General features: G+C 41.2%; 1 protein-coding gene across 1 annotated transcript; it reads right to left on the reverse strand.

Annotated features, from left to right (window-relative positions):
- Nucleotides 1-415: 415 nt before the first annotated feature.
- On the reverse strand, nucleotides 416-12,115 carry LOC107105960 (fish-egg lectin-like). Its single transcript, XM_015406016.1, has 5 exons — nucleotides 12,103-12,115; nucleotides 10,634-10,870; nucleotides 6,517-6,856; nucleotides 5,049-5,187; nucleotides 416-469 (listed from the first exon to the last, which is right to left on the reverse strand). The coding sequence occupies exons 1-5, from the start codon at nucleotides 12,113-12,115 to the stop codon at nucleotides 416-418; spliced, it is 783 nt and encodes a 260-aa protein (XP_015261502.1).
- Between the last annotated feature and the right edge of the window lie 1,588 nt (nucleotides 12,116-13,703).

A 13,703-nucleotide genomic window follows, 5' to 3' on the forward strand; every position in this document is an offset into this window, starting at 1 on the left:
GTCTCCTTCTGGGCATGCCTTGATGATCCTGCCAATCAAGCAATTCAAACTGCTCTTCCTCTGGACGTGGGGAGCGTCTGCGAGCTTCCTCCTCTCGGGCAAGCTGGACACATCCTCTGCTTCTTCCGCCCTGGAAGTCTGGCAAGCTCTCCACGTCTGAACACTGGGACTCGCGAACGCACCACCCTAGCAAGTTCAGGGTGTGGTTCCAAACGTTCCCCTGTCCGGTCCACAGTAACAAGGGTGTCTTCATCTTTATGATGCAAAAGCGGCATGTCTCTGCCTTCAGCCATGCTTGTACAAAAGGAGCCTAACTGCTCTCAAAAATAACAAAACTCACACACAGCCTTAGTCTCCACAAGTTTGCACAATTTCAAAGGTTTGAGTTTTAAGCAACAAGAGTTTCAAGTTCGCATCACGCCAGCGCCACCATGTAGCGACCAGGGGTCCTCTCCAGAACCCAAGGCTGCTATTGCAAGGGACACAAAGCACAGAAATTCACTAAAAGGTAACTGCCACCACGTTACTATTGGGGTTCTCCCTTAGCCCTGGCGCAAAGTAACGGAAATCTCCAGGCTAAACACAGAACACCATTCACAAGAACAAGGTATGCTGTCTCCACACCACAGCTTGCACAGAACACAAACACAGTTGGTAGTTAGCCAGACCAAGCAGTCTGAGACACAGGATTAAGGCTTTGAAAACTCTTGAGGCTCAGTAACTCAGGCAAGGTAAAAATATAGTTTCTTTATTTAAATAAATTGTGCAAAGTTAATAAAACACGAGACAAAGGTAGTGCAGGACAAAATAACAAATCTAAGCATAACCAGCCTAGCTATACTTACAAGCAGCAAGCAAACAAGTCCAAGTTTCAAAGAGGCAAATAGTCCATAGACCCAAAGCATTCACTCAGCATCTTCCCTCCAGCTGGTGAATCCAAGTATTCAAGGCATTATGGAGGGTTGCTTGGAGTATTGACCAGACGAGCCAAAATACCCCAAGAATCCACACAGGTTACTGAAAACACAGAGTCTTATAGCAGAGGGGGGTCACGAGGGGCTCCGGCCGGGTAGCCACTCACAAACCCACCAAAATGATGTCACAGCTACTGGTAACCAGGGTAACCAAGGATATCCCATAATACTTGTTGTTCAGTTCTGGGGAATCGAAAGTTATTTCTAGAAGATAACCCGACTCCCTCCTCCCATCACAGGTGCAAACAGTTGGAATGCTGCTAATGAATTAATGACCACCAAGGCCACACTGCTAAGGGTTTGCAGCTGGTACTGCCATGGGAGTGAAAGTCATAATTCTCCCGTTATCAGGGTCATACAGGTCTTAAAGGAAACTAAGAGGCACCAAGCGACTAGCAGGCGCCTCTGAGACCTTAAAATTTACTGCAGCATAGTTAGATAGGACATTCCAGGCCTTCACAGACCCAGAATCCTCTTTGACAAAGTTTGGTCAAGTGAACTGCAAGCAGACAAAAGAAATGGGGGCTATTTTGCATGACATCCATTCATGCGCCTGAATTTCTTCTTCATCTGAGCCTTACAGTCCTCAAGGCCACAATTTTTTCTAAATGTATATACAGCCTTAAGCCTCCTTTATGCCTTGCGTTTTGTAGGTTTGTATATGTATATAATTAATACAAAGTGTGAATAAGAAAAATAATGAGAAATACAGCTTTCAGGGAGGTGCATTCAAAAGTGCCAGGCGGATTCCAAAAACATCAATTTACTCAAACGGAGAGTGAACAACGAACGTCAATCTTCCTTCATTGGTTCCTTTAAAAGTCCGAATGGCTCCATATGCTTTTCATCTAAAGACATTGCTAACTCTTTTGAAGATTTTTATAATGCTCTCTATCAGTCTAACAACCCTAAGATTTCAGAGATCAAATCTTTCTTAGCCTCCTCAGCTTTTTCTCATCAGCTATCGGAAGCTCATGTTGCTACCATGGAAAAACTGATATCGTTATAAGAAATTATGGATACTTTTAAAAGCCTGAAGTCTAACAAAACTACAAGTCCAGATGGCATTCCATCTGAATTCTACAAAGATTTCCATTTTGTACTGGCAGAACATCTTCTAGTTACTTGTAACAATGTCCTACAGACAGGGAAAATACTTCCATCGTGGACAGATTCTGCCATCGTAGTGATTCCGAAATACAACAGACCCTGCTTCTTATTGGTCAATAGCCTTAGTCAATCATGCCACAAAAATATTCACGTCCATCTTAGCCAATAGGCTTAAATCCTTTATAGCAACTTATATCAAAGATGATCGAATGGGGTTTATCCTAAAAAAACAACTCTCAGACAATGTAAGAAGGACTCTTAATCTCATCATACTTGGCTGCAGCAGGAAGATCGACTCAGTACTCTAGCGTTGGATTTCACCAAGGCTTTTGATTCCGTGGAAATACCATTCGTGTTAGAGAATGGGCTTTGGTATCAATTTCTTAAATGCATTGAAGGCCATTTTACTCAAATCCCACATCAAGAACTAGAGTCAATGGATATTCTTCTTACCCCTTTCATCCCACACGAGGTACAAGACAAGGCTGCCCTCTCTCACCTCTGATATTTGCACTTGTAATAGAGCCATTGGCCGAAGAACTACGACAATGCAAGGACTTTCATGGCATATTATTGGGAGAAAATGAACACAAAGTTAATCTATAAGTGGATGATCTTACCTTGTATATCTCTAATCCAATCCATTCTCTACCATATATAAAAAGTGTTCTCTCAAAATATGGGGAAATTTCAGGCCTGCAAATCAGTCCGACCCAATCAGAGTTATATCCCATATGGATCTCATCTAATTCGAAGGCTCATTTTAAAAAAATCTCTCCCTACAAATGGATCACATAATCGTGGAGACATCTGAGTATTCAGATCTCATGGGATCTTGAGGATCTTTTCCCTCATAATTATGACAAACTATATGAAATTATCAATATGCAACTGAAAGACTGGCAAGTCCTTAACTTTTCTCTTCCAGACCGTATTCATCTGGTCAGAAGTTTTATTTTACCTAGATTTTTGTTTCTCTTTCAAACACTTCTGATCCAGGCCCTTGATAAAAAAAAACCCTTGATATTTGGCAAAGGACTCTTTTCTCGTTTTTATGGGAAGGGAAAAAATTGAGAATTAACCTAAATATTCTAACTAAACCAGCTTTTCTAGGAGTTCTTGATTTTCCTCTTCTATGTACATATTTCTATGCCAGTGTCTTAGCAAAAGTGGTGGAAATGCAACAACAAGAATCTCAACCTATTTGGTATCAGATGGAACAAAGGTATGTGGCACCTTACACCTTACAAGAAGCAAGCAGGATGATACCCTCACGCCATCCAAAAAGCTTCCGACAAAATCCGTTTTTAGTTGCAGCTATTAAGGTACGGGACCGCAAGAGAAAACTATGGATTTCAGACATTTCGCCTTTCTCCACTATAGTGAATCATCCTTGGTTCCCTCCAGCCCAGAAGAAGGAAGACTGCTTAGATTGGACTCAAGCAAGGTTTCAATGCCTGATAGACTTTGTATCCCATGGCAAAATACGAAATAAGGCTTTCTTTGAACAACAGTCGGGCACACAATTTTCTTGGCACAGCTATTTACAACTAAAAAACTTAATGGAAAATTTAGACTCTCGTGGTATTTTTGACAAACCTCATTCTGTTTTTGAAGACATCCTAGTAAAGTATGCAGAGTCCTCCAAAAGTCTATTAGCCATACTCTATAAATCTCTTTTGCTAGCTGAACACAAATCTCCTTTAAAACACCAACTTCGTTGGATAGATTTACAGACGGACTTAACTGATCTTCATTGGCAAACAATATGGAACTCTCTGATCAACTCCTCAAAGAATTTCTCTATCTTCTTACAATTTATTAAGTTAACTTTCAGGTGGTACTACACTCCAAAAAAACTCAATAAAATAAACCCAACTATTAGCCCCCTCTGCTGGAATAAATGCGGTCGTGTAGGTTCATATTTACATTGCTGGTGGAACTGTCCTACAATATACTCTTTTTGGAATGAGGTCATTAAACATATTAATGAGATTACTTCGCAAAATTTACCCATTTGTCCAAAAATGGCTCTTCTTAACCTAATGGATTCTGTCTCAGATTCAGTGGTTCATAAAGAACTTACTTCAAATCTATTAGCAGCGCCAAGACTTGCAATTGCTTCACAATGGAAAACTGCATCCCCTCCTACTATTCATCTCTGGCATGAGGAAATTTGGGATCAATTCATTTTAGCTAAACTCACGAGAGTCACACAGCCATCTTCATCTTCTTCACTTTTTATTTCCACATGGTCGCATGTTCTCCAATATATGTCAGAAAAGGACATTCTCCCATCTAAAACATCCTACCACTCATGGCTGTATTTTTAGTTATTGTATATCTTTTGAACTCTAAGACAATCTAGGAATATTGATAGAGTACGTTTTAGATCTTTAAATCCAATCACCACTCCTTGTTCAAGCTGACTAAACAATGAGCACTGTTGGTTGATTTGTTTACTAGAATTTTCTATTCATTCTTGTAAGGTTAAGTACTATGTTTACACATTACACCTTCTACAACTGATTATTTTAAATAAGTTCATACTTTCTTTGTAATAACTCATTGTACGAATGCTGTTATGTTTCTTTCATTGTTACAATTTGTTAATAAAAAACTTTTTTTAAAAAAAAAAAAGTGCCAGGCGGCTTCGTTTTCCTGTTGAGTGGTATCCACTTGGTAACAAACCTGGATTTGCTTCTTAAAAAGATACATCTTTTCAGATATGAAGAAAGGTACACTTACATAACCAAAGAGTCAAGTCAATCCATTTAAATTTAGTTTAAAACTGCACATTAAAAAGCAGTGAAGGGGAGAGATTTATAGAAAGAGAGAAGGGCGTGAGAGAAAACATTGGCTGAATCAATTTGCTGCTACTTTAAATTTATTGACATGCTTCTCAGGACATCTTTCTACTGTGTAGCCAATCATTCCGATTAGACAGTAAAGGTCAATTCATACTTTGCATTTAAATATATTCCCTTCTGTAGTGACAACCCATAACCGGTCCAGGTCATAGGACACATGTTTGGCCTTTCCAATTTTTTTGTCTACTTGTTCCCAGGTAGTTCCAATAGGATTCTCTTTGGTGATTCCTTCCCTGGAAGAAAAGGTAATAAGATAGCTGTTCATTTAGCTCTGTATGAGAATTAGCATCCTTGAGGTTAATTTGTGAAATGGGCCTAAAATACAAAAGCCAGTAGAAAAGGAAAAAAATGCTATAGATGCAAATCTGCACCCCAGTCAGGTAAATCTGATGCAGAAGCGACCGAAACATGGCTGAGTGTCTGAAGCAGCTCCTCAAGATAGGTGTTTTCAGTGGACTGAAGCCACACATTACATTGAATCGCAGATAACTTTCCTCCCTTGATTTATTTGTAAAAAATTGCAAATAACAAGGAAGAACAGGGCAAGAGAAGCGATGTAACCTTTTCCTTGCTTGTTATTTTTCTGCTCAAAATCTTTCCTCCTAGTTCCTTTTGCCCTCTCAAAGAATATTCAGTTATAAATATATCAAGTCCCCATGTCCTTGCCCTTCAATTAGATATTTTAGGTGGGAAAATGGTCTCAGGGAAAATTATTTAGCAGCATTATTTATTAATATCCTGCTCCCCTTCCCCCCGTGATGACCCTAAGAGACTTACAACATTGTTTTCCGGGCCTCCATTTTATCCTCACAATAGCAACTCTGTGAGCTAGGTTAGGCTGAAAGGGTGTGACTGGGCCAAGGTCTCTCACTGAACTTCCATGGCAGCCTAGGGATTCAAACCTGTGTCTCCCAGATCCCAGGCCAGCACTCCAGTCAGTATAACATGCTGATTCTTCCCTCCCTGATGGACCCCCTCTCAAAGTTGCAGCCACAGAAGAAGAAGGAGTTGGATTTATACCTCACCCTTCATTTGGAGTCTCACAGCGGCTTATAATCTCCTTCCCTTCCTCTCCCCACAACAGACACCATGTGAGGTAGGTGGGGCTGAGAGAGCTCTGAGAGAACTGCTTGTGAGAGAACAGCTCTGAGAGAACTGTGACTGACCCAAAGCCACCAGCTGTCTGCATGTGGAGAAGAAGTGGGGAATCAGACCCGGTTCTCCAGATTAGAGTCTGCTGCCCGTAACCACTATACCAAGCTGGCTTTCAGGAGGCTTGTTTCATTTTAAAATACCTCAGGAATGTGTATAATGTGTTGATTGGCTCTAAGGTGGTCATGTTTGAGATTGAAACCCAACCCAATGACCCGTCCAGGGTGATTTGTACTCAAATAACACTTAAGTCACAGGTGTTGGGTCACTAAGGAACTGAAATCCCTCCAGAGTCATCTCATTGCTTTAGTATTCATTACTCTGGTTCAAGACATGCTACAGCCTCTTGTAAAAGGCACTACACTTTCAAAGAACAGAGACTCTTCCGGCCACAGTCCTCTTAGTGGTACCTGCGATAAATGTCTCCAGCGCTGTTTACTCCATACACATCTCCTTCTGTCCCAACTTCAATCATGGAAAGCGCACCAGGCACATTCTGCCACCTGGAGTCAGTGCAGGAATCTGGGGTGACACCATGCCGGTAATAGATGGTATCAGCTGAGTTAACTCCCCAACAACCCAGTGGCCCACAGGAGTAGTATTTGAACTTTCCTTCAATGTGGATCCAGGACAGTGATGAGTTGTCATCAGCAGTGATGGCTGACGACTTGGGTAGGCAACAGATTTCATCGTTCATGTTGACTCCAACTACAAACTGGCTTCCCCCTGCATCTATCTGTTTGAGCGAACCTGAAAAGTAGCAGAAAGATCTAGGATTTTAGGAAGTCTTATACCAAAATGTTTAAATCAAGGTTTGTTCACACAGAAAAAATTCAGTTGTTTCAGACAATTTCAAATAAGCCCTGAGTGGGTTCATCAAGTGCCAAGGCAACCACATTACTGGAGGCTATGGGAGCACATAAAATGAATTGGATTTGGATTAATTGTACAACCAGAAACGCTGGAGCATGTTCAGTAAGCACTATGGCTTTTGATCATGTAGTGCTGGAATTGCACATGTTAGAAACCTGGTAATGTATGAGGATAAGCAAAGCTAACCCTTTCACAAATAGGTTTTAGGGGTGCACACCATAGAGCTCTGCAATAAGTATTGTTTTACAATAAAGTATTAAGGAAACAGCACTTCTTGAATGTTTGCTGAGTGCAGAGCTTCAGATCTTGAATTAAGTCAGGTTCCTCCATAAACATTCAATTGGTATGTCTCTCTGAGAGCCTGTCCTGGGTGAGAGATGGAAGACAAACCAAAGCAGCTTCTTTATCCCCCTTTCAGCCCTTTTCAAACCCTCTACTCCAGTGGCCTTTATTGCCAACTTCAGAGGTCTGTTTTTTCTCTTGGTTGCCCCCACCCAACAGCCTTTTCTTTATATCATTACGGGACTCAACCAACTTACAAATGCCAGTTAAAATGGGTTGACTATAGACATGGGGTGAGAACAAAATTTCAGAAGCAAAGGTGCTTACAAAGAAAGCCACCTTTTTACTAAAAAATTTAAAAGCCTCTATTAAATATAGTACACTACAAAATTTAGTTATTATAAGTTATACATAAAAACATGATAGTGTTCAAACTTGTGACAAGAAACAATGTATCCAGCTAAACATGCCTAGACTGTTCCTTAATCCTGGCAAATTCTAAGACAAAACAATGTCTTTTAGCTCAACATGGTTTCTTTTCTGAGCAACCAAATTCTCCAGCAAAGATTTTTAGGATGTTCTGACATCCTTATTTCAGTTCTTGGTCTCTGGGTCCTCTTATTTAGTATTCCCTCCCAGGAAGGATATCCCTATATTTCAGTTTTCAACCACTTTGTTTTTAAGTTTCATTTCTCCTCAAGAGACCCTGTCTTTTGTTTTCTGTTCCCTAGGCTTAACTTACGAATTCTCTGCCTGAAACTGAAATTTTTCCCCAGTGGCAGCCATTTTAAACATGACAAGAACCATACACAAAATGGTGGAAACATTTCCATTCCTTCACAGAGTGCCTGGCTAAAAGGAAAATGACCCAGAAGGGATCCTGAATGTGTAGAAGAGGGGCTTCTTCAGGTGTGTAAGCCCTGCTGCTGTGAAACACAGGACCTTCTAGCTGACAATGTGGGACAGTTCACACAACTGCTTGAACTTCAGCTACATCATCAATGTAACAATATCCAAGGACCAGGGTGTGGATAATTTAAGTAACTAAAGCACCGTGTATAATACTATATAGTATGTTTATGCGATATCATTACAATAAAGAATATTTAGACTTCAAAAATTTAAGGATTTGTGTTTACATACAAACCATCTTAAATTTTTGAAGTCTAAATATTCTTTATTGTCTCATATCTCATAAACATACTATATAATATACACGGTGCTTTAGTTACTTAGTTTACATCATCAATGTATGCTGGAAGGAAGATAATGGTTGTATTTCTCCTTTGGTACACCAGAATTGCCATGAGACACCAACAGGGCAAGAACAATGAGCCAAACAAGGCAGTCTAGCCATGTCTCTGCCTTGTTGAGGTCTCATATGATCAAAATGGATTGCGCACAAAGTAAGGCTAGGTGGTTCCGCTGATCTCCCCTTAGCCAAAGGACCTCCAAAACATGGAGCTTCAAATGATTTCCAAGCTGAGAACTATTCCTGTCACCACTAAAGTGAGATTGAGGTGATGAGAGAGGAGGTCCTAAAACTGATAGACAACTCAAAAACTGATAAATCACCAGGCCCAGATGGCATACATGCGAGAGTTCTGAAAGAACTCAAATGTGAACTTGTGGATCTCCTAACAAAAATATGTAATCTTTCCTTAAAATCAGCCTCCATTCCTGAGGACTGGAAGGTAGCAAATGTCACTCCCATCTTTAAAAAGGGTTCCAGAGGAGATCCGGGAAATTACAGGCCAGTCAGTCTGACGTCGATACCGGGTAAATTGGTGGAAACCATTATTAAGGAAAGAATTAGTAGGCACATAGATGAACAAAACCTATTGAGGCAGACTCAACATGGGTTCTGTAAGGGAAGATCTTGTCTCACTAACCTGTTAATGTTCTTTGAGGGGGTGAACAAACATGTGGACAAGGGGGATCCAATAGATATTGTTTACCTTGACTTCCAGAAAGCTTTTGATAAAGTTCCTCATCAAAGGCTCCTAAGTAAGCTCAAAAATCATGGGATAAAAGGACAAGTCCTTTTATGGATCAAAAACTGGCTAATTAATAGAAAACAGAGAGTGAGTATAAATGGGCAGTTCTCTCAGTGGAGGGGGGTAAGCAGTGGGGTACCGCAGGGATCAGTACTTGGTCCACTGCTTTTTAACTTGTTCATTAATGATTTGGAGTTGGGAGTAAGCAGTGAAGTGGCTAAATTTGCGGATGATACGAAGTTGTTCAGGGTGGTGAAAACCAGTGAGGATTGTGAGGCACTCCAAAGGGATCTGTCAAAGATGGGCGAGTGGGCGTCAACATGGCAAATGGGGTTCAATGTGGCCAAGTGCAAGGTGATGCACATTGGAGCCAAAAATCCTAAATATAAATACACGTTGATGGGGTCTGAACTGGCAGAGACTGATCAAGAGAGAGATCTTGGAGTTGTAGTAGATAACTCACTGAAAATGTCGAGACAGTGTGTGACTGCAATAAAGAAGGCCAATGCTATGCTGGGGATTATTAGGAAGGGTATTGTAAACAGATCAGCCAATATCATAATGCCTCTATATAAATCAATGGTGCGACCTCATTTGGAATACTGTGTGCAATTCTGGTCACCACACCTTAAAAAGGATATTATAGCTTTGGAAAAAGTGCAGAAAAGGGCAACTCGAATGATAAAAGGGTTGGAACACTTTCCTTATGAGGAAAGGTTAAGGCGCTTAGGTCTCTTTAGCTTGGAGAAACGACGACTGAGGGGTGGCATAATTGAGGTTTATAAGATTATGCATGGGAAAGAGCAGGTAGAGAAAGAGATACTTTTCTCCCTTTCTCACAATACAAGAACTCGTGGGCACTCCATGAAATTGCTGAGCGGTCAGGTAAGAACGGATAAAAGGAAGTACTTCTTTACCCAAAGAGTGATTAACACTTGGAATTCACTGCCACAGGAAGTGGTGGCGGCTACAAGCATGGACGGCTTCAAAAGGGAATTAGATAAGCATATGGAGCAGAGGTCCATCAGTGGCTATTAGCCACAAGGTGTAGATAGGGACTCTGGGGCAAGTGATTCTCTGTCATCTTGGTGCTTGGGGGGTCAACAGTGGGAGGGCTTCTAATATCCTGGCCCCACTGGTGGACCTCCTGATGGCACTGGTATTTCTGGCCACTGTGTGATACAGAGTGTTGGACTGGATGGGCCTTTGGCCTGATCCAACATTGGCATCTCTTATGTTCTTATGTTCTAAAGTCCTTTTGGGGATAAAACATATAGTGAAAAATGCTAATAAATATTCCTTTTTGTGCATGCCTTTCAGCATTTTCCCCTTTCTTGTGCATCCATACAACCATGGATCAGCTGTCTTACAATACCTGTAATCAGGATCCAGTTGCCCCCCACAAGCCTGTAGACGTTATGATATGAGTCCACCCCCCAGACTCCAGAAGGACCGGTTGTGACATGGGTCAGTGCCCCTGGTAACTGGATCCATGGGTTTCCATATACACTGTACAAGGTGTAAATGTAGCCTTCACTGTTCACACCAAAGATCTGTCCGTTGCTGGCATCAATCTGTGTCAGTGCTCCAGGCACCTCTTCACAATCTGAAACTAGAGCAAAAAAGTGTCATATGCTCATCAGCAAATGTAGTTCTATCACAAATGCAGGTAAGCCACCCTGAGCCTGCCTTGGTGGGGAGGGTGGGGTTTGAATTGAATAAATAAATAAATGAGGACAAAGACTGGATTGAGAAGGGTAGAATAAAGCAGATATCCCCACTCCTGTGAGCAACCAACACTCATGCAGGTCTCAGTCTTGAACAAGAAAGTTATCCCATTCATTTGGGTGTGAATGGCCTTGCAGTCTGATAAGGGGCATTGTATGATAAGAAGTCTCCTGGTGGTCTCCTGCTTGTGGTATGGAATGAATGATGAATAATATGCTATGGCTTTCCTAGGCATCAGCATAGCTCCATACATCCAGCACCCCAGTGGTGTGTTCCTTCTGAACTGGCCTGGCTAAAAATAAAGCTTAAGCAAAAGCCCACCTGGCATTGGGTTTAAGATTATGTTTGGTGGCCTCCACATGTGTTTCTCTGAATCCTCCTTCCTTGTCCCTTGTCTCTCCTTGGTTGTTGCTCTGTTTTTCTCTACTTGCAACATCCACAGCCCTGACTTCTGCTCTTACAGCCCACCCACCACTTTGTATTAGTTGCCCTGATAGGACCTGCTGATTTAGTTCTAGAGCCTGGCTTGTAACCGAGGTCCTGAAAGGGTTGCCAATCTCCAGGTGGTGGCTGGAGAGCTGGGATTACAACTGATCTCCAGGCAATTGAGCATTTTTGTAAAAAGGGGGACATGCCCTGCATTACCCCCCAAAAAATCAATGCCCAGGCCAAACCCCTGTGCCAAGAAATCCAAAATAAGGGGAGTGCATTCCTACCATGACGTCAACCCCCACTATGAAGAGATTTTACCCCTAAGGGGGTAAAAAAAGGGCAAAATGTGTTCCCCTAATTGTTTTCCATGTTCCTGGCAGGCTGCTGCCTCCTTCCCCCCCCCCCCCATTGGTCAACTTATGTAGCTCAGAGTTCTGAGGTAAAACCTGCTTGCTTGCACCACCACCCTCTAATTGCTCAACTGTGAATCTCAATGTTCTGAGGTAAAAACACAGTTAAAAGAGACTGCAGACAGTTGAGGACAGTTACAGAAATCAACAATTTAAGACTCCTGAATAGACATTTCTCATAGCAGCCAGCATGCCAGTAGTGGCAACGGGAACTTGAGGTGATGAAGTGAATGCATGTATCAAGGCATCGTACTTGTGGCCACTCATCTCTCACTAAGGACGAACATGAGGGTCCACCTGAGAGGCGATGTGTCTTCTGGGGAATTCTCTGAACTCCTATTGAAAATAGGGGATGGAGAGCATCCCTTCATGGCTGGCCTCAGTAGTGAGGACCCTACCAGAACTAAAAGCTAGGATCTGCCCTGATATTGCCAGTATCACAGAGAAGTCCATGGACAGCCTGTGCAAGCGTGTCATTCTGACCCCCAAGAACGACAGGGCTACCATCGTTAATAAAACTCTACTTAACTCCTTCGAGGGGGCAGAAATGGAGTATAGATCTGTGGACTCAGTGGTGCAAATGGATGACATGGTCCACTACCTTGTAGAGTTCCTCAGCACCCACAACCCTCCTGGCTTCCCAGCCCACAAGCTTCTCCTCAAAGTGGGGGCTCAAGTGATGCTGCTGCGGAACCTCAGCCCACCAAAATTCTGCAGTGGCACCAGACCAAGTGAAGGCCCTGCAGAGGAACATCACTGAGGCCGCAATGCTTGGGGTAAGTCGGTGTTCATACCACGCAAACCACTCATACCATCAGAAAACCCCTTCCAATTCAAGAGGCTGCAGTTCCCCCTCAAGGAAGGTCTGCTTTGCTCTGACCATCAACAAGTCCTGAGGCCAAACACTGAAGGTGGCAGGAATTGACTTAACAGACGACTGCTTCTCTCTTTTTTAAAATAAATTTTATTTTATTAATTTTTCATACTCATATACAATAATAGTTTTACAACCAACAATACATAAACATACATATAACTCTCAACTACAATAATCATTTAAACTCTAACCCAAATGAATAAAAAAATAATTGGTCTTAATAAGACATTACTTCTTGGTACTTATTTGGTAGGATAAATTGAACCTTCTGATTTGAAGTAACATAATAAAAAAATATAAAACACTTTTCAATAAAATTGTTATCTTTTAACATTCCATATGCCACTTTAAGCTGTGTTGCAATGTTGTCTGTTATTATAACATCCCAGAGCTTAACATACCAATGATAAATGTTTGGAGTTGTTCGTTTATTCCATTTTTGAGCTAGTATCGATTTGGCTGCATATAACATCAACGTTAACATTCCAATTTATAGTTTTGAGATTTTTAAATCCGGCCAAAAATTTAATAAAATAGATTCCATGGTATTCTTAAGCTTAATTTTGGTAATCTTAAAGATTTCATTTATAATTTTATTCCAAAACTTAATGACCTTTCGACAAGACCACCAGCAGTGGCTAAAATTTATCATAATTAATTTTAAAACCTGAAATTTTTGAAAATTTATTATAAGACTTAATAAATGTTTTATTGAAAGAGCTGGATCTTTTATTGAAAGAGCTGGATCTTTTAAGTAAAATATGGCATCATCAGCAAAAAGACTTATTTTACATTGCTCATTGCCGATATTAATACTTTTGATATCGGTATCCATCCTTACTGTGTAAGCCAACGGTTCTAATGATAAGGCGAACAAAATTGGGGATAAAGGACCTCCCTGTCTGGTTCCTCTTGCAAGTTGTATAGGTTCTGTAAAATAGTCATTAATTGATATATATGCTTTTGGGTTTGTATAAATTGCTCTAATAGCGTTAAGA

The sequence above is a fragment of the Gekko japonicus genome, unplaced genomic scaffold, assembly GCF_001447785.1.
Source record: "Gekko japonicus isolate JY-2015 unplaced genomic scaffold, Gekko_japonicus_V1.1 scaffold431, whole genome shotgun sequence".
Lineage (NCBI taxonomy): Eukaryota > Metazoa > Chordata > Lepidosauria > Squamata > Gekkonidae > Gekko > Gekko japonicus.